Consider the following 26,944-nt stretch of genomic DNA (forward strand, 5'->3'; position numbering starts at 1 on the left):
CACAGGAGCTTTAAGCTCGCTATTCTTATTACGTACGGGCCCTTTGGTAGTGAGCAGATCAATTTGTAGGAGTGGCAGCCAGTAAAAGTGTGCTCTGAAATTTAGCTTCTCACTCTGCTGCTTTAAAGCTATTCCCCAATGGTTGTAATTGGTAATTCAAGGCTCTCACTCATCATGGCTGCCATCTGCTAGAGAAATTCAGCCACCTAAATGGTATCTGGCCACTGGCACTGCCTACTTTTGTCTTGCATTGTAATTGGTCATAAACTGTTCTTCACTCCAAAAAAGGAATTCAACACCTGAAGGCTATGGTAATCTCGTACTCACCGGGGGTCTGCGTGTTAAGGTGCTAGGGGAATGTAGGGTTTTCTCTTGTTTTGGACCGCAAGCTAGATCGGATGGTGTTCACTAAGTATTTTCTTTATAATAAAAGTCATAGCTTTGCCACGAAGGCGAAAAAATGAACGTAATAGAAACAAATTGGAAGGTTACGCGCAGAATGGCAAGCAGATTGAAACGTGTCCCGCATTTTTCACGCACAAATGACGGACGAAATGTTCTCACAGGTGCAGATGAACGCGAATAAGCGTCTCGGTTGTTACTTAGCTGTGTCTGAAAAGCACGGCTTTTTCGCAAACGGAGACTGTGCAACGATTACAGTGACCTTTGTGCGCTCGGTAACTGCAACAGAATTCTTCCGGTGAAATCTCAATTCCAGCCAAGATGTACGATCGTCCCCACCACGAGATAAGGGCGCGCGAGTACACGTGGGAGATGAGATGTGGCAACACAGCGCTGATTGCGCCATATTGCTCATAATGCTGAAAACACGATAGTTCTCCCAGAGATGCCCGTCAACAGCGGTAAGTGGTAGATATAAATAGCTTGTCATTTGAATGTTGAAGGACGTGCCTCTCTGTGGCTCAGTGGTTAACGCCTCGCACTTAGTTTCAGAGGTCCCAAGCTCGATTCCGCTCGTTAGTCTTTTTCTGGAATATTTTTCTTTCTTGCATTTATATATATATATATAGATGCGTATACATATATGGTGGGTGACGCCGACGCCGGCGGCAAAATCCAGCTGAGAGTGTCCATATAATTGCTATCGCAATAATAGTCCTGGAACATGACCAAAATGCACTTTTGTTACTGCAGAAGATGCCAGACACTTGATTCCACACTGTCCGCTTTTGACGACAGACTTTTTTGGGAATAGAAGATGCTAGGGCTAGGAAACAAAAAAGTGCTTTGCGGGCAATAAGAGTGCTCTCTACTACATTTCTAACAAAAAGCTGTCTCACATCCACTCTCTAGAACGAATGCGTGTGCATTGCAACACTAGGCGAAGTGTATGCAAAACATGTCGACATCGCACATGTACATAGTTTATTGCACACTATCATTGTCAGTTTATTCGTTCCCATTCTCTTTCTTGTACACAGCTTAGAAACCCAGAGACTGAGCTCCTCCAGTCGGTCTGTCTTTTTTTTTTGCATGAGTGTTCTCTCTCTTTAGCTGATTCCTTAGAATTGATTCTCTGTAGATAGGTGACAGAGGTGCTAATACAGGTACAAAAATACCTCAAGCACTCTGTACACAAAAATATAGTTAATTCCATAACTATTTGTGTAAATGCACTCAACTAAATATACCAAGTATCAGTATATTCATCACGTAATAGCTTCTGATAGCATAGTTCTGGTAAGTGGCTATACTTTTCTGAAAACAAAGAATACATTCACTTTTCTTGATGCATCTTATTAGAAAATTTACTGCTATGTTACCAGCAAGTTAACTAACATGTACTATGGCAAGATAATTTTAGTCACAGTAAAAGTACATGTGTTTGGATGAATATAGATGAAAATATTACTTTAGTAACAATTAATTACATAATTCAATAATGTTACAAATTGAGCCTAGTTTTGTTTGCAAACAACACCAGAGAGAGTAGAGATTAGATTAAATTAACATTGATTGTTTTCGTCTTGAAAGTGAACAAACATTCTTTAACCTTTGTGGTATTTTTGTACAGGTGAGACGGCAGACACTCTCATGGCACTACGCTACTGCAAGCAGCGTGGCGCCCTAATTGTTGGTATTACCAACACCGTTGGGTCCAGCATATGCCGAGAAAGCCATTGTGGGGTTCACATTAATGCAGGTCCAGAGATTGGTGTGGCCAGCACCAAGGTGAGGGCACCTTTGCACTTGCTCGAGCTGTTTGACTACTTGCAACCTTGGGGAGACTGATTATGTTGACATCATATACTTGAAATTTGCTCCGACTCATTCTTATTGTTGCTGGCCTTCCGCACAAATACAGTCGACTCTGGTTAATTCAAACTTGAAGGGACACCTCTGAATTTTGTTTGAATTATCAGAAGTTCTCAGATATAACTGTGGGTAAAGTGACAACCACACATTACGATTAGGCATTGATTTTATCACATTTAAAATTTTTAAACATACCCCAACTGCACGCAATGTACAGAAAGTAGAGGTGTAAGGTGCACAAGTTTACTCCTGATCAGACCTTTTAAAGAAATCGTCAATTGCCAACTGCTTCTTTGTTATATGTGCCTTCAGCTCAAAGCTCTCTATATCAGTTGAGAAGCATCGCAGTTTACCATGCATGTGCTTCCTTTCAAACATTTATTTACTAGCAAGGCCTTTTTCCTTGAAGGCCTGAGACGCCTATTTTCCATTTGTAAAGTTAGGATTATATAAGCACCCAAATTTTAAATAGTAGTGGGAAACCAGCAGATGTTTTCTGGTATGTAACCACAGAAAGTATGAATTAATTGACGGAAAGTTTGAATTAAGAGGCTTTTAAATACATTGAAAGAATAGAAGACAAACGAAAAAATTGAATTTTATTTGAATTAGCCAAAAGTATGAATTATCAGAGTTTGAAATATTGAGAGCCTACTCTATAGTTAGATTTGTGGCCTTTAACTAAAGAATTCTTGTGCTACGAAACCTTGACATAATTCATAGCCATTTATACTTTGCATCGCTTTTGTGGAGTGTTTTTTTTTCTTCTCCCTTTTAACTTACAGCAGTTTAACCAAATTGCCAATACAGCTGTACCTGTGTATATTGAACTGTCAAAAACACGGGAACTACTGGAACATATAAAATAATTCGCTATATGACTATTAATGAAATGATTGTATTTGCAATGTGAATCTCGATGCGCAAGTTGACTTCAGGGCAATAAATATTCTCTTTCTTTTTTTTTTGTTTGTGAAGTGGTATGTGGAGTTGCATGTGGGGATGGGTGATACTCATACACTATAAAATCGGTAGCCATTTGAATAGTGCCTTAAAATGTTGATATGCAGGTGCATGCTCATTGGGTGGCAGACCTGTCTCAGACCTAATATTTGCTTTTTTTTTTTTTGAATATCCTACTTGGCATGCTTTTGAGGAGGCTGTACGCAACCATGACGTAAGGCTTCTTTTCCCCAAGCTTGACTGTGTTTATATTGCGAGTCATTCGGTGAACAGCACGTTCTTATCCTATGACATTCCCTGTGTGGAGAAAGCGAGAGAAAACAGCTGCCCTACATGACAGTGTGGTGGTGCTATGACAAGAAATCATGGGGGAAAGCTCGTGATGTAAAGTAGTGATTTCTGCTCTCCCTGTGTTCTCCTGATCACGCTGCTCGGTCTCCCAAGTGCCTGCAGAAACATGACAAATGTCCTCTTCCGTGACAAGCTGAAAGTTTGTGAAGAAAAGCCAACTTCATGGGGTGTTTCCCCCTGCCTGATACTTGACATGTTAAGGGTTCCAGCTATTTTTGTTCGATGTAGCTGTAGGCTTGCCTATGCATTAACGTTAAGCCATTAACGTGAAGCCAAGTTAAGCAGATGGCACCGTTGGACGAGCTCAACAGGCCAAAACAACACCAAAAGTTGGAATCAATCAAAACGACGAAGAGAAGACCGGAACTGCTGGTGAAATCGAGATTAAGTTACAATGGCGCCTGAGAAAAGCTTGACGCCGGAAGCGAATTCTCTATTGATCGCAGAAAAAGAAAAGAACGGCAACAATATCATCATCATGTTAAGCAGCTTTGCAGCGACACCATTAGGGGGCGACACAATCTCATCCTGCATTGCTTCCGTCATTTCGTCACTTCTGTAGCCTCGCACACGTCAGCGCCGCGAGTTGTGTTGTGTGTGGCTGTTTACGTGAAAGTGCTGTGGGTTGCTACCGACGCATCGGCTCTTGCTGAAATGCCCCCGCCAGCCAAAAAGCGGAAGTTTCTGTTGCTTCACGATAAGGCTGCCATCATTGCCGAAGTTTAAAAGGGCAGGAAGAAGGATATTGCCAAAGAGTATGGCATTGCGGGCAGCTCGCTTTCAACCATATTGAAGGGCAAAGATGCCATTCTCGCTGCGCTTGATAATGACGCACGTGTGCAGAACAAGACGGTGGCCACGGCAGCCTTTCTGGATGTCGATAAAGCGGTCTTGGCGTGGTTTTGTGAACAGCGTGCCAACAGAGTGCCACTGTCGGGAAAAATTCTACAGCAGAAGGCACTGGACTTTGCCAGCATCCTCGGGCACGACCAATCCGAGCGAGCGTCGGCTAGTTGGGCCACTTTAAAGCCTGGCATGACATCGTGGCCAAGGTGATTTCCGGAGAAGCCGCAAGCGTTGACCTGGTAACAACGTCGTCGTGGAAGTAATGGACCAGTACGAGCCTTTGACGTACTGGTCCATTACTTGCGACAGCTGTAGCGCCCACCACATCGATGAGACGTAGCTCACGAACGTGCGCTTGCTTTTTTTCCCACCGAACTGCACTTCTATTCTGCAGCCGCTCAACCAAGGCGTGATTCGGAGCGTCAAGTGCACCTACAGGGAGAGGTTGATCCAGTGTCTGCTACTCAACCTCCGCCACAAGCGTCCCACGGACGTCAACTTGTGCATCGCTTTCGAGATGGTGGGCGCCGCATGGGTTGCAACATCCCCGTCGCTGATTGAGAACTGCTTTAAGCACGCGGGCTTCACCTCCACCGTGCAAGCATCATGCACGAATTGCGCTTCGGCCTCACCAGGCGAAGATTTGGATGAAGGCGCACTTGACGGCGAGAGTGGTGGCAGTGCAGTGCCTCTATCCATGGGGGGAACTTCGAGCCATCAACATCGACATCCCAGATGAATCACCGTTGATGCGTTTGTTCGTGCCGATAACGACGTAGTTGTGTACGAGGAAGTGACCGACAAGGCCATTATCGAATGCGTGCGTGATGCTGACGACACCGAGGACCAAGAAGAGACGTACGTGAAGAAACCCAACCCGCGGGTTGTTTTGGATGCGCTGGACACCCTTCGCTCCTTCTTCGGCACACATGACGACAACGTAGCAATGGACCACTTTTTCCAGTGCGAAGGGAGAGCTTTGAAGTTGTTGCATGGCAAGGGTCGGCAAAGTAACTTGACCGACTTTTGGCAATAAATTTTCGTTCTGCTGGCTGTGTCATTGTTTTTATGTCTCATACTCGCGGGAACAAAATTCTCGCAAAAACGAAATTTTTCAGTTTCCCAGACGATTTCGTTATTGCAGGTTTCGACTGTAGTGAGATATTGTCCTAAAAGGACCGACCGAGAATATTTGGGTATTACTAGGAATGGCACCACGAAAGCAGACACAAATATCAAGCCTGGCAGTGCACCTTCGTATAGGTGATACGAGGTGTTTTTCAGCAATGATTAGTTTTGGGCCATCCCACGTTGCGAGCACCTTGCCTAGATGGGTGGCCAGTGAAGCACTCGTCGCAGAGTAATCAGCTCCCGTATCGACAAGTGCAGTCACCGGATAAGAGTAGACGAAAACCGCAATGGCAGCAGACTTTCTGTTGGCAATTTCAGGAGGAGCCTTCAACGATACATTGTGAGGGGGTGGCATCGGAGAGGGTATTTATCGGTCTGCGTGACAGCTACCTCACCCTTGGAGGTTGTTGTTCTCAGTTACCCCAGTGTGGACTTGCACCACTGACACCAGTAGACTTGAAGGGTAGTCAGGCGCAGTTTGATAATGTGGGCTGACAAGGTGACGGTGACCGTGACTGTCCTCACTCCCGGACAGTAGGAAGATTACTACTTTCCAAATATTCCTTAATTTCATGCTGGTGCTCACCATAGCATGGACAACGGGCATTCGGGTGGAATACCTGTAGGTCTATTCGTCGGTAGCAACAATTGTGGTACATGTGTCCAGCTTCGCCACAGTGGCAGCAGAAAGGATGATTGTCGAGAGCCCACCAGACGGTCGACTTACGTGGGCCAGCACGAAGGTCGGCCTGCAAAGCCAGTTGGTTGGACTTAAAAATGTCAAGGGCCCCCAACAGGTAGATGAACAAAGTGCGTTGTCAACGTCATAAAGTTGTGCAGGGCATTCCTGTAGGAAAGCGTGGGAGGTTCGGCTCGCAGTGGTGATGAGGAGTGAATAAACTGCCTTATTTCATTTCGAATGACATTAGTAAGAGCAGCAACAATTCGAAGGGATGCTGCACAAGATTTCTGGAGTTCTTCGCCTACAACCTGCCGCTTGAGTTCTATAAGAGACTCCCTGGGGCCATTGCATCTCGCACAAGTGAGCACGCAGCAAACATGGTGGTCTGGCGCTTGTACTGCGACAGCTGCTGCGGAAGCCTGCGCTACCTAAATATGAACTCGCATATGAACTCTGACACTGTGGTAGGATGGTTGCACACAAGGTCCACGAAGAGCTGCTCCTTTACGCCTTGCATCAACAGCCGTACCTTCTTTTCCTCTGGTATGCCGAGGTCAGCCCGTCTGAACAGTCACAATATGTCTTTGACAAACATTGCGACGCTCTTGTTTGGCATTTGAAACCACAAAGAAAGCGCCTGCTTCGCTCTATTTCCGTTCGAGGTTGCTGAAGGCCTTTCTAAGCTGCCACTGGAACTCTTGCCAACTGGTGGATGAAGCTTCATGGTTCTTGTACCACACTCTTGCCAGGTTTACGAGGGAGATGTAGACTTTTTTCAACCGACGGTGATTGTCCCAGTCATTGATGGCAGCAACCCAGTCAAAAATATTCGAGCCAGTCTTCCGTATCTGCACCGGCATCACCGTGGATTTGGTTGGGCGTGCAAGGCGTATTGATGATACAGGGTACACCAGTGAATGGGTCATGCTCGGTTTAGGTGGCGACTATGGCAGACATTGTCCTCACGGGACTTGCCAAGGGGCCATACAGTGGTGACAGACCTCGAAGGCAGCGGCTGCTTCAGTGGATATTAGCAGATCCTAGTGCACTGGGTTGCATGCAGTGCATTGAGTTGCATGTAGCACCCTCACCATTTTGTCATGAGAGAAAACTATGAACAGGAACTCGGTGAATGGCTGTTTACTCGGCCACAGCAGCCATTTACTTCTACGCTCTCATCTTCTGCCACCACCACAGCGTGGCAATGTAATAGATCATTCTATTTACCCGAGTTCTATACACCAGAACGCAGCGAGCCCAGTGCGTGCTGCCATGTTGAAAAGCATGTCGCACCATCTGTAGCAAGCGCAGCGAAGCAACGCCTTGCGCTGCCACGCGAGCTGACACTCCACAAGTCAAACACGAAGCTGTACAACCAGAGTCGAGCTGTAAGCATGTTTCGCACTCTTCCTCTCCTGGAATTTTGTGTTTATTTTATGTGAAACGTCGAGGAGACCTTCCTCGGCTGTCGGGAATGTCTACAGCACGTGCATCGGAGGCTGCAGAAGCAACTTCATCAGGTACATACTAGCACGATTGAAAAAAACATGAATAGCGGAAAGCATTGCTTTTGACTGGGGCGTGCCTTGGCTGTGGCAAGGCAAAATTTGTGCTGCAAGCCGGCGTCAACGTAACGCTAGAATCTTACTCCAACTTGCGCTCATGCACCGGATGCATTTATCGTTTGCCAGTCATGCCGGGCACTCTGAACACACACGTGGTGCAAAAGTACCAGCCAGAACAAGATTTTAAAATGCTATGGTGATGCTTGCTGAAGCACAGATTCGCCTAGTGACAGCCAAGGCATGCCGCAGTTTGACCGAGTCGAAAGCCATACTTTCCGCACCCTTCACGTCTCTTTGCCTTGCGATAATACAGTACTACAATTGTACCGAACGTGTATAGTGAGTGCATCTATGCGCGAGTCGTAATATAACCTATTACTGGCATGCAGCTCGCGAAAGAGTATGGCAATGATTTGATGCCGTTTACTACTGGCATACTGCACACAAATCGCTGCTGCAAATCGCTGCTGTAAAGTGGAACAGCTAGCATTACGCTTGAATAAATTCAATATGTATATTTACTCTTACACTTTTACTGGGGTCAAACTTTTTTCTGCCGATTGCTTTTATATCCACTGGTGGCGGAGCTCGGCGTTTTTTGTTGATGAAAATCTGTGCAATTGGAAAACATGCACTGGCACTATTGCCGCACCATGTTGTGGTCTTCACAGACAGTGCTGAGTAATAGGGAGTTATCAAATAGGGGCCCCAAAAGCTTAGGGCCCGAAAGCCCTTTGCGCATGGATTGTTCGGTCAAGCAGGAGCAATGAGTTTTAGAATAGGGTCTGTCGTGCTTTGGACACTCCCTCTATTCTGTGTCACTCTAGTCTTGGCTGAAAGCTGTCCCTTCAGTGGGTGTCGTCACGTTTGTCTGTCCCAAAACTTTTGGGGCAGGCTTTGGGGCTCCCGCTAAATTCGAGAAATATATCCCCAACCCAAAACCCAAACGTGGTTGGGGATTTGCGCATGCGCAGTTGGGCTTGACGCAATTTCTTTGGGGCCCCAAACTTTTGGAGCCCCTATTCGAAAACTCTCTACTATCTTACTCTTGTACTGGTTGTTTTCGCACCCGAAGATGGATGCGAAAACATTCATCTTTGGATGCCCAGACAACTTCTTGTAAGCGTGGTAGTTGGCATCGTGCTTGAATACATACAGTAAGTGTACTTACTCATGCATATTTACTAGGCTCATAGTTTTTTCTGTTCACGGCATTTATCTATTGGTGACGAAATTTGAAGCGTTTTGTTGCGGATGTAAATCGGTGAAAAGGGAAAACACTGCACTGGCACGATTCCCTGATGCTCTGTGAACTTCTCAAGCTTTGCTCAGCAATCTCTTCCTCTTGTGCTGGTTGTTGTCGCATCCGAAGATGGTACAGTGGTGCCCAGCTGACTTCTTATCAGCGGGCACAGCATAAACAGCCATTTTTTCACATTTCAAAGTCCCAGAGCCACTGCTTGCCATGCCAGTGAGGCACGTCTTGTGGCAGTTCAAAACAAATTATGGCGCTGTACCGCCGAAGGTGCCTGCGTGCGAGGTAGGGGTGCTCTCGTCTATAGCAGGTTTGGCTGTACTACTTGCATTAAAACTGTAAACTAAATGAGTTTCAATGAGCAAGCTGGCACAATAAGTCTTATATTATGTTTTGAAAGATCGATATGAGACCTGTACACAAAGTGTAAGTTATTGCATCCTTCTTGAGTATGTAAATTGTTGGTAGCCTATTAATACATCAAAGCATGTAATGTGTAGCACAAAAAATTTTGCATGCAATTTCAGTAGCTATTCATATTCGTGGCTTTTTTTATTTATTGGGTTTATTTGTAATGATTCATTATTTGTATTGATTCATTCTACTCGGAAAAAGACTGAGGCTTTTTAGGAAATTCAGGATTCATTGCCTGAATAAATGAGTTGATAGAACTATGAGAAAGAAAAAATGATGCTTAGAAATGCCTAAATACGCTGACTGAGTTCTGTAACATTGAGCAATACTTGTGAGAAATTGGTATTTGCATGCAATAACAAGTTTGTAATAACTTTCAGAGCTAGAAATAAATAACCCAAAAAGCTTTTCCGAGTGGAAATAATAGTTCATAAAAGTAAAGTTTCCATTTTAATAGGACAAATAAATTCGTACTTTTTTCTTGTTCCCCTTTTACTAACCCTGTTATGGACAAGTTCCCAACTGGGCTCTCTTTTTGCTCTCATTTTTGCAACAGGCATACACAAGCCAATTCATCTCGCTTGTGATGTTCTCCCTGATGATGTGTGAGGATCGAATTTCCATGCAACCTCGACGCAGTGAAATTATTCAAGGACTTCACAGGCTTCCGGGTACGTAGTACTCCATTATAATTTGTTGTTCACATGCGATTCTTGTTCGAAATGTTCAACCTTGTGGGGAGAATAACAATGCTCAATTTCTTCATATACTGCTCGCCCTTTTCCTTAACAGTATAATTTTTTCTTGCAATACTGAAAATTTCAGTTGCACTGAGTTCTTGGCACTATAAATGAAGCATGTTAATATATGGACATGTAAATGCAATCGTTACAAAATCTTCAAATATGGCTTTGTTGAAATGCTGTTATTACAATCCATTCATTGAAATTGACATCCTGAGACTGTTGTTTCAGTGTTTTTACTCGGAATCGTTTGGTTTTTGCTGGAAGTTTTGAAGCTGCAAAGCCAGATTGACAAACTCTAATATGCAAAACTTTGTCATGCTATTTCAATAGTACCTAATATTTTTTACCTATTTTTTTGATGGTATTGCTTTTAGACCAGATAAAAGAGGTGCTGAAGCTTGACGATGAAGTGAAGGAGCTCGCTCAACACCTTTACCAACAGAAGTCTCTCTTGGTCATGGGCAGGGGCTACAACCATGCTACATGCTTGGAAGGTGCTCTGGTCAGTTGCCCTTCTGCCAAACTGTCTGTTTAGTCTAGTAAAGAAGGTCTACATGTTAAGTAGATCAGAGAATTTGCTTGCAACGAACGCTGTATCACATCTCTCTGCTGAGAAGGTCGTCTACCTTCTCGGCAGAGGTAATTCAGGAACTAATTCAGAGATGTTTATTTACTGCAATTCAAAATAGCAGCAGAAGTCTACTTAACTTATCAACTTTTTGTTTTTTCTCACTGTAATAATGATATGAAAATCAATAGACATTCACGGATGTTGAGATTGTCTGCGGTCTGTCCGTACTAGTGGCCTGGTAGAGGTGGCAGGAGCTTTTTGTGTCGGGTAATTTTGCTGTTTAGATGTCTCCTCTACAGCTAGTGGTAATGACGCATTATGCTGTAGTGAGGCTTAAAGAAAGCCCTTGAAGTAGGTTGTTCGTAGCAGTTATCAGCCTTTTCGTAACACCGGTATATGTGCCTTTAATTTCAGAAAATCAAAGAGCTGACGTATATGCATTCTGAAGGCATTCTGGCGGGGGAGCTAAAACATGGACCTCTAGCCCTTGTAGACAAGGCCATGCCAGTCATGATGGTGCTAACACGAGACCCTGTATTCCCCAAATGTATGAATGCTTTGCAGCAGGTAAGTTTGTAACAGGACAGCTTCAGAAATAAATGATTTGCCTTTCTTTATCATAATTAAACATCTGCCATGACTGATGCTTACTGTAGATATCTGAAATATCACCCGAGGTATGTTTTTTTATGACATTACTAATGGGGAAGAAAAAAAGCTCTTGGCTTTTACATACACTGGAAGTTCCCTGAAGAGAATAGAGAAAAGAAAGGGTCAATACCACAAAAGGGATAACTGCACTACCGACGTACATAGAAACCAGACACACACACAAGCACAGTCTTGAAGTTAATTTTTATTTCACACAGTCCACCTATAAGTACATTCCAAAGAAGCCATCACCGTGCTTGCACATTTCAGAAAGGTATCGCAAAAAAAAAAACTTGTGAAAAACCATAAGACATTGTCTTAACAACGCTCATCAATAAACCTCCTCCATGTGCTATACAAAACACCGATGATTTACTGACGTACTCATTTCCCTTTTTTCTAATGTGGTATGCTTCGCAAATTTCTCTTTATTATCATGGCAATGGCTCAATATCTTAACACCTTTCACCATCGATTCACACTTGCACTCAAAGCAGTTGGTGCCAGACCGCGGTGGTCTAGTGGCTAAGGTACTCGGCTACTGACCCCCAGGTCATGGGATCAAATCCCGGCTGCGGCTGCTGCATTTTCAATGGAGGCGGGAATGTTGTAGGCCCACGTGTGCTCAGATTTGGGTGCATGTTAAAGAACCCCAGGTGGTCGAAATTTCCAGAGCCCTCCAGTACGGCATCTCTCATAATCGTATGGTGGTTTTGGGACATGAAACCCCATATACCTATCTATCAAAGCAATGGGTGAGTAGGTGCCCACTTGTATTGTCCATAACTGACAATTCATGTTCACACGTGTGAATGTTAAGGCGTCTTTCGGTCTCTCCTACATAACTTTTTCCACGTGGCAAAGGTACTTCTTAGACCACGCTAACATTGCACTCTGCATATGAATTCGTGTTTTTTCTCACATCATTGTACCCTGTTCAGGCTGCCGCCTATGCATGGGCATAGCCCTGCGAGCTTCTTTGGAGCTGAAAACATGACGTCAACGTCTTATGGTTTTCAAGTATTTTTGTGATGATACGTCTCTGATATATGTGCATGTTTGGTGATGGTTTCTGCTGATTGTACTTATAGGTGGACTGCGTGAAATGAAAGTTAGTTGCAAGTCTGCACTTGTGTGTGTGTCTGGTTTTTACATGCGTATCGGGTAGCGAAGTTCCACCTTTTATATTAAGATGCACCAACTCGCCCACCGACAAGTTCTTTGAGAAAGAATTGGCGTTTGAAGATAGCTGCAATATACACTAACATAACATAATAATTCTCAACCATAGTTAGCATGTGGTGTATCAAATATGGTTTGCATAGAATGTCTTGGCATAGTAGAATAAAAATTAAACCACGCATATTCACTTGTAATCTGTGTGTTCTCTCTACTCTAGTACTGTCGCTAATACTCAAATTGTGTTTTTTAACTTATTCTGATGTTGACTTCTAAAATGATCATTTTTGTTAAGTAGTCTCAACTTGGAAATTGTTAAATTCATAATAGTAGATAATGTTAAATATATATGGAATTATGCTGCATAACTAAATGGAGATACAAGGGACATAACAATGTAAATAGTGCAATTCCTCATTGTTTGTATTCCTTCTAGTCTGTTTATTTTCACTGCATAAACCAAGTACTCAAGAATTTTCTACCATCTAGATCATGAGCACATTCTTCCTATACATTGCACAAGAATCCACTCACGCACTAGCTGCTACACCAGCTTACATGAAATTAGAATAATCTATCCATGACAGCATCTTGTGAAATGAATTTATGCTTATGTGCCTGCTCTCACAAAATTGATAAGCCATGTACAAGGTCTGTTAGAAAAGTAGGCAGCCTTTGGTGGAATAAAAAAAAAAATCTGGCATAATTGGAGCGTCGGAAACCTAAGCCCTCTCAAGGTGGTTCCATTGGGACTCCACACACTTCTCCCAGCAGTGCTGCCATTGTTGAAAGCATTCTCGGAAGGCCTTTTTCGGAATGGATTTCAGCTCGGCTGTCGTTGCACCCATAATGTCCTCCCTTGTCTTAAATCGCTCTCCTTTCATCGTCCTCTTGTGTTTGCGAAACAGCCAGAAGTCGCAGGGGTTCATATCAGGAGCGTAAGGAGCCTGTTGAACTACAGGAGTCTGACTTTTCGCCAAAAAAGTCTGAATTAAGTGTGAGGAATGTGCAGGAGCACTGTCGTGATGGATGTGCCAACTTCCTGTTAACCACAACTCGGGTCTCTTGCGCCGCTCAGCATCATGTAGGCGACGAAAGACGTCCCTGTAGTACTCTTTGATGATCGTTTGACCCTGTGGTGCGTACTCGTGGTGCACCACACCGCACGAGTGAAAGAAAGCACTCAGCATCACTTTGACGTTGCTGTGCACTTAACAGGCCTTGTTTGGTTTCGGTGACGTAGAATGCTTCCACTGTAATGACTAGGGTTTGGTTCACGGGTCGTACTCGTGCACCCAAGACTCGTCACCAGGGATAATCGTGTTCATCAAGTTAGGGTCACTGCTTGTGAAATCCAGCGTGTCCTGTAAGGCTTCCACACAAAGTTGCTTTTGCTTCGTGAGCAGTTTCAGCATGAATTTGGCTGCAACTCTCTTCATGTCCAAATATTCGTTGATAATGTAATGTGCAGAGAAAGTGCTGATGCCCACCTTTTTCACAATTTTTCGGATAGTCACACGATGGTCCCGCATCACCACAGCGTTCACTTCGGCAATGAGCTGGTCATTTTGGCATGTTGATGGCCTACCGGAGCATGGCTTGTTCTCCACTGATGTGCGGTGGTCTTTAAACCGGTTGTACCACTCCTTAATCTGTGTGTGGCTCATAGCCTCGTCACCAAAAACAGTCTTGATCTTCCGAATGGTTTCCGCTAGGCTGTCACCCAGTTTCTGGCGAAATCTGATGCAGTAGCGCTGCTGCATTCGCTCCGTCATTTTCCTTGTAATGAAAAATCGATGAGAGCACTGCGCTTTACCTTACTAAAACACTGTGTCCCAACGACTGACGCTATTGGCAGGCAGAAAAAAAATTGATGCATGCGCACAAAGGTTCAACTTCGGCTGATGGAAGCGCGTTTGTTTCAAATTCATCGGGTGTTCACAAAAAAAAAAGGTGGGATACTTTTCTAACAGACCTCGTATGCACCATGTCTCAATGGCATGAATGCCTACATAATTACATAATGATAAAATGAAGTGATCTTCAACTTTATTGGCATCTAGGCCTCTTGATTGTGCTATGAGGGACAAATATGACAATGCACGCACGTAAACAAGAACTACAAAACTTCCATTAATTGTGCATCTGCTTAGGTACAGTTGACGTTGCTATACAGCTGTTGCACATTGTCAATGAGTCTATCTCCTCTACCTTAAGCACAAGTTTCCAGTTTTGCAATTATAGTTCAAATATTTGAGCATGGGTTGTGCTAGTGCAAAAATCTGGAAGGTCTTTTTTTTTTACATTATAAGCTGCCGTGAAAATCTGAGCCCAATTTTATGGTACTTGGGTCTTTAACTAAGACCTACTTGCTGTGGTAACTTGATAGCAAAGCTGTTGCACTGTTAGCTCAAGGACATGAGTTTGATTTTGGGGCTGCAGCACTCATTTTTCAATAAGGGGAAAATGCAAAAACATTAGTGTACTTAATTTTGGTGTCTATGTTAAATAACCCCAGGTGGTCAAAATAATTCGGAGTCCCCTCACTGCACTGTGCCTCATGATATTATGGTTTTGGCATGTAAAAAAACCCAATAATTAATGCAGCCTCTGCTACAGCATGGTTTATATGATGTAGTAATTTCAGCTCGTGAAACCCCGAAGTTCAATTTGTCTTCAACAAAGGTGCACAATAAGCTTTCTGTTTTGATCAAAGAGTACCTACTTTCCTCTTGAACGTCCTAATTATCCTTGCCTCAGTCTTACGCTTGTTGTGAGGCTTCAGTAACCCTAAATTGGCTAGTTACCACATGAAGCCAGGAAAAGCATGCTAAAACTAACGGTTCTTTTTTTGCTAAGGTATAGGAATAAAAGTTTGGCCCGTCGCAGTGGTCTAGTGGCTAAAGTACTCGGCTGCTCACTCGCAGGTTACGGGATCAAATGCCGGCTGCGGCAGCTGCATTTTCTATGGAGGCACAAATGCTGTAGGCCCGTGGGCTCACATTTAGATGCGCATTGAAGAACCTCAGGAGGTTGACATTTCTGGAGCCCTTCACTCTGGCGCCTCTCATAATCATATGGTGGTTTTGGGACGTTAAACCCCACATATCTTTTAGGACGTGAAGCCCACAAATCAATCAAACCCCACGTATCAATCAATCAATCAATCAATTGGGAATAAAAGTCTGGTTAACTGATCAAATAACTTTTTATCATTTAGGTCAACTTTTGATGGTATATACAGTCAACTCTCATTTCATCAAACTCGAAGGGACCTCTGAATTTTGTTTGAATTATCAAGTTTGAATTAAGTTTGAATTATCAGAACTTCTCAGATATGACTGTGGGTGAGGTGACACAACACATTACGATTAGACATTGATTTTATTGGGAGGAGGAGGAATAAACTTTACTATGAGAAACCAGCAAGTTTAGGTGGCCGGGCCTAAGCCTCCTATGAGAGGACATCATGGGTTTGCTTAGACGCTGCCTCGCGGGTGTGCTGGGTCGCCCAGGTTTGGTCGTAAAGAGCGGGGCTTTGCAGAGCCTCATGGAGCTTCGACGAAAGGGTCATGGCCTTAGTGTGTGTACTGTGCCGGGCACTCCCACAGCATGTGCGGAAGCGTAGCCGGGTGAGTGCCACAGCACCGGCAGTGGGAGGTTGCGTACACGTCTGGGAATATGAGGTGAAAGCGGGCAGGTAAGGGATACGTGTTTGTTTGAAATAGACGCAAAGTGGTGGCCTGTGCCCGGTTGAGCTTGGGGTGAGGTGGGGGAAAGGCTCGGCGTCTGAGGTAAAAGTTCTTAACCAGATCATTGTAGGTAGTCGGGTTGTCCCTGGTGTCCATCTCGTCTCCAGTAGCTCCAGCACGGTTGACAAGGCCTTGCGCAAGGGAGTGGGTGACCTCGTTGAGGTTGGGGAGGCGGGGGTGTACTGGGTCTGCGTTGAGCGGGGATCTATGTCAGGGTGATCATGTTTTCTTTGGAGTGTGGTGCCTAGCAGAGGATGCAAAGCGCTTGAGGAGAAATGCGGCCTTTGTTGTAGTTACTGACGGCTGAGTGAGAGTCGCTTACGATGGTGTCACAGGTGAGATCTAGAGTAGCCAGGGCGATGGCCACCTCTTCGGCCGTCTCGGCAGAGGAAGTTGTGATGCTGGTTGCACGGTGTAGGACTCCATTGTGTGTGGCGACAGCTACAAAACATGTGCCTTGAGGATACTGAGCTGCGTCAACAAATTTGGCGCCAGGTTCGTGGGCAAGGGCTTTTGTGATGGCTCGAGGGCGAGCATGGCGCCGGGCTCTGTTGTACTCAGCATTCATGTTTCTAGGGATGGGATCCACGTAGATCCAGCTGCGGATTTTATGCGGAATTGATTGTTTGGGGCCCTGTTGCTGATGATACGTGAAGCCAAGCGGGGAGAGAATAGAGTATCCCGTTTCAGTGAGTGCGAGCCGTTCTAGCTGACTGCGTTAATGGGCTTCGATGAGTTCTGAGAGGTTGTTGTGAACTCCCAGTTGATTGAAAAATTCAGTGCTGGTGTAGTGCGGGAGGTCAAGTGCTTGCTTGTAGACCTTTCGTATGAGGTTATCGAGCTTGTTTTGTTCTGCACGATACCAGTTCAGATAAACAGCAACGTAGGTGATATGACACTGGACAAAGGCTACACAAGACGTAGAAGGCTCTCTTCTTTGAAACCACTTCTTTGGTTGGATATACGTTTGAGAAGATGTAAGGTGTTGCGAGATTGAGCGGAGATCTTGCTGAGAGCCAAGCCGTTAGTCATTGGCTGATATAGTGAGACCGAGGACTTGGATAATAGGGATGTGCGGGATAGGGCTGCCATCTTGAAGGTGAAGGGTGATGGTGTCACAGGTTCTTTAATGTAGGTGTTTCGGGGGACGTCCCTGCTGAATGGGCTTGTAAAGAAGCAGCTCCGATTTAGTCGGTGAACAGCGCAGTCCGGTTCTTTGGAGATAGGCCTCAACCGTGTCAATCGCCGTCTGCAGGGCTGTCTCCACTTGACCATCACTACCTTGACACGCCCAGATGGTGATGTCGTCGGCGTAGATAGTATAGTGGATGTTGTTGACCTGTTGTAATTGCTGTGCAAGGTTAAGCATGACTAAGTTAAAGAGCATGGGGATATGACTGACCCTTGCGGGGTGCCTACACTGCCAAAAGAAATCGGGGCTGATCGTAAATCTCTGACCAAAAGAGTGGCCGTGTGGTTGGAGAGGAATTCACAAATGTATTTGTAGACTCGCTCTTCCAGGTGGAAGAGACAAACTTGTTCGAGAATAGCAGCATGGGAAAGGTTGTCAAAAGCTTGACTAAGGTCGAGTTCGAGAATAGCTTTGGTGTTACAGGAACGATGGTTTAGAACTTGGTGCTTAAGTTGCAGCATAGCGTCTTGCGCTGACAGGTGAGGTCGAAATCCAGTAATGGTGTTGAGATACATAGAGTTGTCTTTGAGGTAAGTGTTGACGCGTGCCAGGAAGGCATGTCCCATAACCTTGCCCACGCATGAAGTGGGGGAAATGGGTCTTAGGTTGTTGAGGCTAGATGGTTTGCCGGGCTTTAGAATTTAGAAGATGACTTTCGCAGTTTTCCAAGCAGGCGGAAGGGAGCCATTGCGCTAGCAATCGTTGATGTAGTCAGTTAGATGGGACATGGATTCATCATCTAGATTGCGAAGGGTTTTGTTTGTGACCCCGTCTGGGCCTGGAGCAGAGCGACCATTTAGCTTGCAGAGGGCAGCATGTATTTCGGATTTGCTAAATTCTGCGTCTAGTGTGGGGTTGCGGTTACCGACGTAATTGCTGTGTGGACTGACTTGTCCCCTGGAGATGTACCTGGTGCAGAGATAGTCAAGCACATTTTGCTGGCCTTGCTCAAGGGTCTCCGTATTAAGGAGTTTCTGCAGCCGAACCTGTTCGGAAGTGCGGGTGTTGGTAGTGTCGAGTAGGTGTTTCAAGAGTTTCCACGAGAATGGGCGGTGAAGTTGCCCATCCATTGTGTTACACAGCTCAGTTCATTGTTGCCAGCTGAGCATTTGACAGTGCTCCTCTATGGCTGTGTTGAGTTTAGAGATCTTGCATCTGAGGTGACGGTTTAGGCGCTGCCCCTTCCACCGAGCTACGATAGAGGCCTTAGCCTCCAAAAGGTAGGCTAGGCGGCTATCCATGCGTTCAGCCGGGGCATCTGTGGTTATCACCTGAGTGGCTGTCTGGACGTCAGTGCGTAGGGCTTGCGTTCAATTGTCGATATCGGTGATGTGCTCCGCTGAGGTGGCGCCGCTGTGTAGCTTACGAAATGCATTCCAGTCGGTAATAGTGAACTCTTCAGGGGGGGCAGGCGCAGCGACGAGATGAGGTAAAGAGATAGCGATGAGGTAATGGTCGCTCCCTAGGTCCTGTTGGATGTTAGTCCAATGTGCATTGCTGATATGGTAGGTAAGCGTGAGGTCTGGAGTAGTCCCGGGTGCTGGAGGTACCAAGGCATGTGGAAAAAGATGGATCTGTGATAAGCGTGAGGCCTAAGTCATGGCAATCTTGCCAGAGGTTGCGAGATGCAGCTTCCGTGCGAACGTAGCCCCAACCAGTATGGGCAAGGTTAAAGTCGCCGCCGATAAGGAGAGGGTGCGTTCCAGCAACATGGAGGGCCTTCTTGAAGAGAGTGAGGAATCGACACTTTTCTTTGTTCTTGGGGCTATTGTAAACATTTAAAAGAAAGATGCATTCTTTCCATTTATGGTTGGAAAATAATTCGAGGAACAGGTGTTCGATGTGAGGGCTATGGAGATCATGTTCAATAACGGGATGCGACTCCATTCTAGGGTGGAAACTCGACGACGTGGGTGAGCTGTTTGGAATGTTTGATAACCGGGGTGTGTGGTGGGGGCGTTGTTCATTTCTTGGAGTAGAATAGCATCAGGGCGGCTATGTTGACGTAGGTATTAAGGACCGATCGTTTTTGGTGAAATCCCCGGCAGTACCACTGCCAAACAAGGGTGCCTTGCTTAGTGCGGGCCATTGTAGGAAATGAGGGGTGTCGCCAACGGCGTCCCAGAAGGGTCGCAGACGGGCACAGCTTGGCTAGAAAGCGTAAGAACATGATTTTACTAGTTCGTCACTCGTTGAACAATGACCATCGGAAGGTGCTGGATGGTGTCGAGCGCTTGTTGGAGAGTACTCATAGATAGTCGTTTGAAGTGCGATGAGCATGTCCTTAACCTCAGAACAGACTTGGCTCGTGGCTCCATCTTGCAGAGCTCTCCTTTTGGGGGCAGGAGTGAAAGATGCCTCCTGACTATGGGTAGAGGTTTCCTGAGCGGTAGGTGTAGGAGTTGGCATCTGAGTTTGTTTGAGGGCTTTAACCCCCTGCGTCAGTTTGGTGAAGAGATCGCGGAGGTTCACGTTCTCGCGCTTGAGTTGAGCTATTTCTGGGTTGTCTGGCAAAGGAGGAGGGGTGGTAGCTTGTGTGTTGTTTGCGTTACGACCCTTTCGCGAGGTGCCCTTGAGGGTCTCTGCGAAGCTCACCTTGGTATTGTTGGTAGATTTCCTGCCTGATCCTGATGCGGACCGGGATCTTGAGCATGGTTGCCTGGACCGAGATGGAGTTCTGGAGCGGGATCGTCTTTCTTTGTTTTGCTTGTGGGAATAGGATCTGGCTTTGGTGTCGAGGGTGGTGAGAACGGCGTCTTGGTTGATAGCTTGGCTGTTGGCCCGTCGTTCCCCAATGCGCTTACGAATAACGTATGGAGTTTTATAACGAGCAGGACAGCTTTTTTCAGCAGTAAGATGAGGGCCGCCGCAGAGAGAGCACTTAGGATCACAGTTGTGATCGACCGGAGGGTTGCGGGCCCCACAGCCTCGGCAAATCTTATTCTTTGGGTAGGGACAAACATCCATGCGGCGTCCCAGGTGGCCACACTGGTAGCAAATGTCAACTTGCTTTCAATAGAGCGAACATAGGAGCAACGTGGGCCCATAGCGGACCTTATAAGGCACATCCTGGCCGTCAAAGGCGATAACCACCGTTGTAGTTGAGGTGGATACGCTTGGCTGCCAGGGCCGTCGGGTTTCGAGCAGTGACGATATTGTTGTGGATCTGCTGGGGGGTCTCCGTCAGTGGGATTCTACGGATGACCTCTTTGGTCGTGTGTTCAGCTGCGGTTCGTAGGCATTCACGTCGTGGGCGACGCCGTTCACTTGGATAGAACGAATGTGGACGTACCGGTCTGTATGGTCCGGGTCAGGTGTGCCGACGACAACGTTTTGTTGTATATTAGGGCAGACGGTATCTTTTATGCTTTCGTTATCGGTAAGCTAGGCTGCTTGGAGAATGGCTGCAGTCGCCACAGGACTGCCTACCTTGGCTATATGAAGGGCCCCCTCGGGGCGAATAACAGTCTTGATGTCCTTCGTAGGAAACGGGGGCATGCAGCCCGCCTTTAAAACTTGAGCTTTCACACGCTGTCTCGCTTGAGACTGGGGCTTATTACTTGGGTCTTAAGAGGATTCATCGGTCGGGGTCGAGTTGTCAGCGCCAATGGTGAGCGGCGCGATCGAGCAGTGAGCCAGCCAGACTCAGTGGTCATGTCTTCAAGTGAAATATCCTGGCCAGCGACCTGGATCTTCATAGCGAAGACGAAGGTACGGGCTCACGCTGGTGAGATATACAGATGACACACGCCGAGGCGCGGCCGGCGCAGTCGTAGGCGAGACGACCGGCGAGCACGCCTAGGCTTAACACGGTAGGGGCGTGGTGGGTGGGCAGTACGGGGTGGTTTTTTGGTAAACGAAAACTCCCACCTGCAAACAAGATGTCCCGTGAGTCCGGAGAACTTCACCAATCCTTTGGTGAAAAGTTTGAGTAGCTAGTCACAAACAAAACTGCGAAAAGATTAGAGAAAACCGGAGCCGACGTGAACGCACCCGCACTTTGTGGCGATCGCAGCGCTATCGATTTTATCAAAACTAAAATTTTTTTTAAAAGGGCCAGTCAACAGGCTCACTTTTTTTTTACACCCCCCAAACAAGATCGGCAATTCATAGAGTAGACCACAGCAATCAAGTTTTCTGAATATTACAGAGCTGCGCGCCATGCACAGTCTTCATTTCGAAAAACGATTTCCGCGCTCCTTTTCTACGCTTCGCTAATCTCCTTGCACACGCAGTGACAACAACTCTGCGATCAGCGACGTGACATAGCACGCAGCTCGTCGATTGGTCTAAACCAGGTCTCAACAAACAGTAGTAAAGTCAACGACTGTTCCTGTTCCCACCCACAGCTACAACAAAGCTATTCAATCATTCGAGTTGCAAAACTCCCCATAGGCTCCATGCATCGAAATCGGGACACTTCACTGACCCTGCCATTAGAAGTGAGCAGATTGTTGCGCAACCTATTGATAGGCACAGCCACTATTAAGCGCATTATTTGTCTGCTCCCAGATAATGTGGTAGTCTGCTCCCAAAAAATCAAACTCCACAAAAATTTGGCCATCTTCATGTTGAAGTTTTGGAACGCAGTTTTGCTGCAAATCGTTGTCGGCTGCAAATTAAGCAACTGGGCTGTGGAAAAGCATTGGCACTGGGTAAATGGAAATTAACCATGCATCGCAGCAAGCGGAAGTGCGTTGGGGCTGATTTAGTTTGCCGATGACGTCAATCGCTGACGTCTTGTCACACTGCTGAAGTGGGTGGAGTCCCGACGAGGGGTCACGCCTTCCCCTTCCTTTGAAGAAGGGTGGCGAGACTGCGAGAAATTTTGAAACCAGCTGAACGCGTTGTTCTAGCCCCTTTAACTTCCTAATTATAGCACGTATTCGCAAAATTCTTGCAGCCGCATGTTCACGAAGTAAGGGTGCACATATTTCTCTTTACAACAATTTTTGGACCTTGGGGTTGCTTACTGGTCTTTCAAGCATTTTTAAACCCTAATGGCAAGCAATGAACAGAAATCAGATGTGTAAGTTCTACAAGATTATCAGCCATTTACTGCTGATCTGACCTTTTAAAGAAATTGTGAATTTCAAACTGCTTCTTTGATAAAAGTGCCTTCAGCACAAAGCTCTCCATACCAGTTGAGAAGCATAATGGTTTACCATGCATATGCTTCATTTCCAACATATACTTACTAGCAAAGCCTTTTTCCTTGAAGCTCTGAGGCGCTTATTTTTTATCTGTAGACTTGGAAATATATAAGCATGGAACTTTTTAAATTGCAGTGGGATAGCAGCAGATATCTTTCGGTATGAACAGCAAAAAGTATGAATTAACCAGATAGTGGAGTTTAAATTAAGAGGCTTTTAAATAGTATATTGAATGAATAAAGGGGCAATAGAAAAATAGAATTTTGTTTGAATTAACTGAAAGTACAAATTATCAGAGTTTCAATTATTGCGAGTCTACTGTATACATATTGTAGAAAGTATAGTGTTTATCTGATACATGCACAAAATTCATTGTCATGTGATGCTTCATGCTGATTTTATGTGCACATCACAGGTTATCGCACGTGATGGACGGCCCATTATAATTTGTGAAAAAGGGGATGAAGAGACCAAGAAGATGGCCTTCAAGTATCTCGAAGTGCCACACTCGGTGGACTGCCTCCAGGGAGTGTTGACTGTTATCCCACTTCAGCTCATGTCTTACCACATTGCTGTGCTCAAAGGTTGCAATGTAAGTGTGACTTCATGTACAATTTTACATTATTGTGAACTGTGTTATGACAATAGGACTTTTGATGTAGAAAGCATGACTGGAAAATATAGAGCCTAGAAATCATTCATGTATTTGTCTAAAAACATAACAAGTCTGTTGCAGGATGGGCTGCTGACCTGCAGGTCGCGGGATGGAATCCCGGCTGCGGCGGCTGCATGTCTGATGGAGGCAGAAATGTTGTAGGCCCGTGTGCTCAGATTTGGTTGCACGTTAAAGAACCCCCAGGTGGTTGAAATTTCCGGAGCCCTCCACTACGGCGTCTCTCATAATCATATGGAGGTTTTGGGACGTTAAACCCCACATATCAATTAATCAATCAATCAATCAGTCTGTTGCAGGAAACAAAATGGTTCAAAATAGTCATGGCCATGGCTTTTTTTGTTATGCCCTTGCATTGGTGTCTGTACTCTGCTTAGTGACATTTCCCATTGACTTCTGCTTGAAGACATAGGCATGCATTCTCAGCCTCCGAGTTCAAGTTTCTTGTGCACCAACAACCCTTATTCAAATTTTCAAGCTAAAAAAGAGCTCACTCGGCACATATCAACAGCTGGCTTCAATTTTTGTTTTCTAATAAGGCTTTTAAATGTAACACATTGTTAGTAAAATAACAATTTTCTCACTTCATGAATTCCAGATTTCTTGCTACTCTGACTCGTGTTAGAGACACTGTGATATGTCCTGCAGGGTCTCGTACGACAGTCCTAATCCACAACTCTGGAATGTAACCTATTTTTGCAGCTACAGAAAAAAAAAATGGTTGAATGTAGGCAACCTAATTGTTTAATCACTGACATCACTAGAAGTGTTGATATAGCAGTTATGCCATTGCAAGAATTTTAGGACTTATTGTTGTGCTATGGAATTGGCATTTTGCTTCTTATTTTTTCATCAAGCTTCGTTACAAACAGAAATGTGTACAATTCACTTAAAATCCTAGGAAAAACATTCTAATATACGCTCCTTACGTGCATTTTCCAGGAAGATTACATTTTGAGCTCCAGATGGTTTAACGTAGGATTTAACACCATTGCTTGCCTGTGATAAGTTGATTTCATTTATGAAGAAGTTAGCCATTGCTAAGAGGGCATTAGCATAAACTTCTTTCACCAACCCTGTTCCAAAAGCCGTTCATTAAGGTTGGTTGCTTGTTGCTTGTTCCTTCAGAACAAGTGCAACCCTCCCAATACAGCTGTTTTTTGCAGCTGCCAGAAAAGGGTTTACCATAATACTGCTTTGGAAGCAGCTGGCCTCGTGATAAACTAAATATTTTTTTTTCTTGATATCTAGGTGAGTAATGATGTCATTTGTTATGGTGCTAACATGAAGGCCATAAAATGCTGTCTTTTTGCAAAATTTGAGCTACAACAGAGCAGCAGTAAGCCTTTCTCAAATATAGAGACACTGTTGTCTCTGAAATATAAAGGCAGAGTATTAAAGGTTTCCTAACAAAAGACTACTTGGATTGAACAATGATTTCTTGCCTTCTTAGGAATGTTACCGTTTGACATGTCCCGCTGCTTTTCCTGCAGGTGGACTGCCCTCGGAACCTTGCAAAGTCAGTCACTGTGGAGTAACGCCTGCAAGAGGTGCTGCTTGCTGCCGTGCTCATGTGCGATAGCCTTTGATGAAGCAAAATGGAATTATGCATATAACTATACAGTTTATACACATCTGCTGTTAGTGCAGCTTGAAATAGTTTTATATTCTGATACTAGCAAGACTGTGCTTGTCGAAGAAGTGGAGTAATGTGAGCAACAGCTGCGATTATATGTTTTAGAATGAAATTTCTGTGAGACTGTTCTCAACTTTCATAGATTATGTCATTTTTACAGTATGAAGAAAATTTTTACATTTTTTGTTATTTTCAGCCTCCTCATTTACTGTCTTAGACTTGCTTTTATCTGCTATGCACTCGAAGTTCTTGCTTCTTGCAGTTATGCCCACAAGAACAGAATGAAATTTATATATATTCATATTTTTGTTTGTTCTTGTATATATGCTGGTTTCGGTGCAGTTGTGCATTTGTTTTAGCCAGTGATTTGGAGGATGTGTGTCGCATGTCATTTATAATATAAAAACTGTAAATGAATCTCTTTACACTTGTTTTAATAAAAACTTTGCATATATGCCTATGCTGTTAGTTGCCACATTCTGGTTCTTGTTAAAGGCATGGCATACCTTGTCTTCACAAGATGCCTTTCAGAATAAGGGTCATTGCCAATAATTTACATTAGGTGTGCCTCTTCTCCCACTTGAAAAAAAAAAAAGATTATGCATTGAAATGTTTTCTGCAGAATGTCTGAAGTTAAATTACTAGAAAACATATTATACCCAGCTTTTCAGCTATTGCTACTATAATATGAAGGAACAGAGTGCAAGAATGTTTTTTTGCCAAGATCATGAACTGGATGTAAGAGACTCGTGTAACGAATAGTTGTGTATAAGAGACGCAGATGTGCACATATTAAAATATGGGTTGATCAGAAAATGCATCAGCGGTACCCTACTTATAATAGACACCTCATATGAGAGACAATAATTGTTCCCCAGTGAAAGTCTCTTATAAAGGGGTTTAAGGGTGCATGCATAAGGCCATATTCTGCAGCTGATCAGTCAATGCACCATATTGTATCATTTCTGTGGTTGTGAGGCGTACAAAATGTTGCCCAGTAACTTCAGATAATGCTGTCTATGCAACCTTCCGTAGGCTAGGCTAAAGCGAATCTCTAGTCGTCCTATGAAAAGTAGAGAATTTTTACGGACTCACAAGTATGTAATTTGGTGTTAAAACATTTTGAGATTGGGTCTGTTTTGAGGAAGTAATATATTTACGTGCATTTCTACACTGCCATCTTTCAAAAAGTGTTCCTTGTGTTCATTCCACTCCAACAATATGTCCCAAACTTCTCCTTTAAAGGAGAAGTTGAGCACCTTTCTTCACTGCTGCCATGTTTTAAAATGATTATATCAAAACAGCAACACTAGAGCTAGCTTGGTTTCAATTTTTGTAAAAGTGAAATGAGCAGCTGCAAATTCTTTGAATAAATCTTATTTCTTGTCAAGCTAGGTTCATTGCTAGAAATTACTCATTGGTTTACGGATAAGAACAAGTAATCGCAGCAAAAAAGTCTTTCCACAGACTCGGAAAAAAAAAGCATAGCTAAACCGGATTCTCATGTGCGCTTTTTTTTTTATGATATCGAGCATCAAGAATTTGATTGAAGTGGCTAGATTATGAACCATTGAGAGTTTTGCAGCAAAGTTGGTACCCGTTTGAATCGAAGTTAGACGTAACACATTGAAAAAGTATCGATATTACAAAATTACAAGGAAGTGTTGTAAAAGCTGAACATTTTCTTTTAATTTTGTAATATCAAATATTTTTCAAAACTAACGTTCTGGGTAATTCAACTATAGTGACACCTTGGTGATACAATCATAGCTCGTATGAATTTTCGGGCCGATACGAATTTTTTTGTGGGCCCAGCCGCGGCCCATTAGCCTCCAATGCCTCCAATGTAATGGAGCATGGTTGTTGGGAAGTTTTACGCTCTGCGACATTTGATATGAACTTGCGCT

At 44.5% G+C, this 26,944-nt stretch overlaps 1 protein-coding gene across 10 annotated transcripts in view; it reads left to right on the top strand.

Moving 5' to 3' along the window:
• The window catches only part of LOC119161307 (glutamine--fructose-6-phosphate aminotransferase [isomerizing] 2), a 91,223-nt gene extending 65,726 nt beyond the window's left edge, over positions 1-25,497 (top strand). For all 10 annotated transcript variants that reach the window (XM_075879527.1, XM_037413707.2, XM_037413710.2 and 7 more), the window contains 6 exons: positions 2,036-2,193; positions 10,041-10,155; positions 10,605-10,732; positions 11,216-11,368; positions 23,144-23,320; positions 24,895-25,497. In XM_075879527.1, coding sequence (XP_075735642.1) covers positions 2,036-2,193; positions 10,041-10,155; positions 10,605-10,732; positions 11,216-11,368; positions 23,144-23,320; positions 24,895-24,939 — 776 coding nt within the window. In that variant the 3' untranslated portion in view covers positions 24,940-25,497. The remainder of the gene's footprint in view (positions 1-2,035; positions 2,194-10,040; positions 10,156-10,604; positions 10,733-11,215; positions 11,369-23,143; positions 23,321-24,894) is intronic.
• The last annotated feature ends 1,447 nt before the right edge of the window (positions 25,498-26,944 follow it).

The sequence above is a fragment of the Rhipicephalus microplus genome, chromosome X, assembly GCF_043290135.1.
Source record: "Rhipicephalus microplus isolate Deutch F79 chromosome X, USDA_Rmic, whole genome shotgun sequence".
Classification (NCBI taxonomy): Eukaryota; Metazoa; Arthropoda; class Arachnida; order Ixodida; family Ixodidae; genus Rhipicephalus; species Rhipicephalus microplus.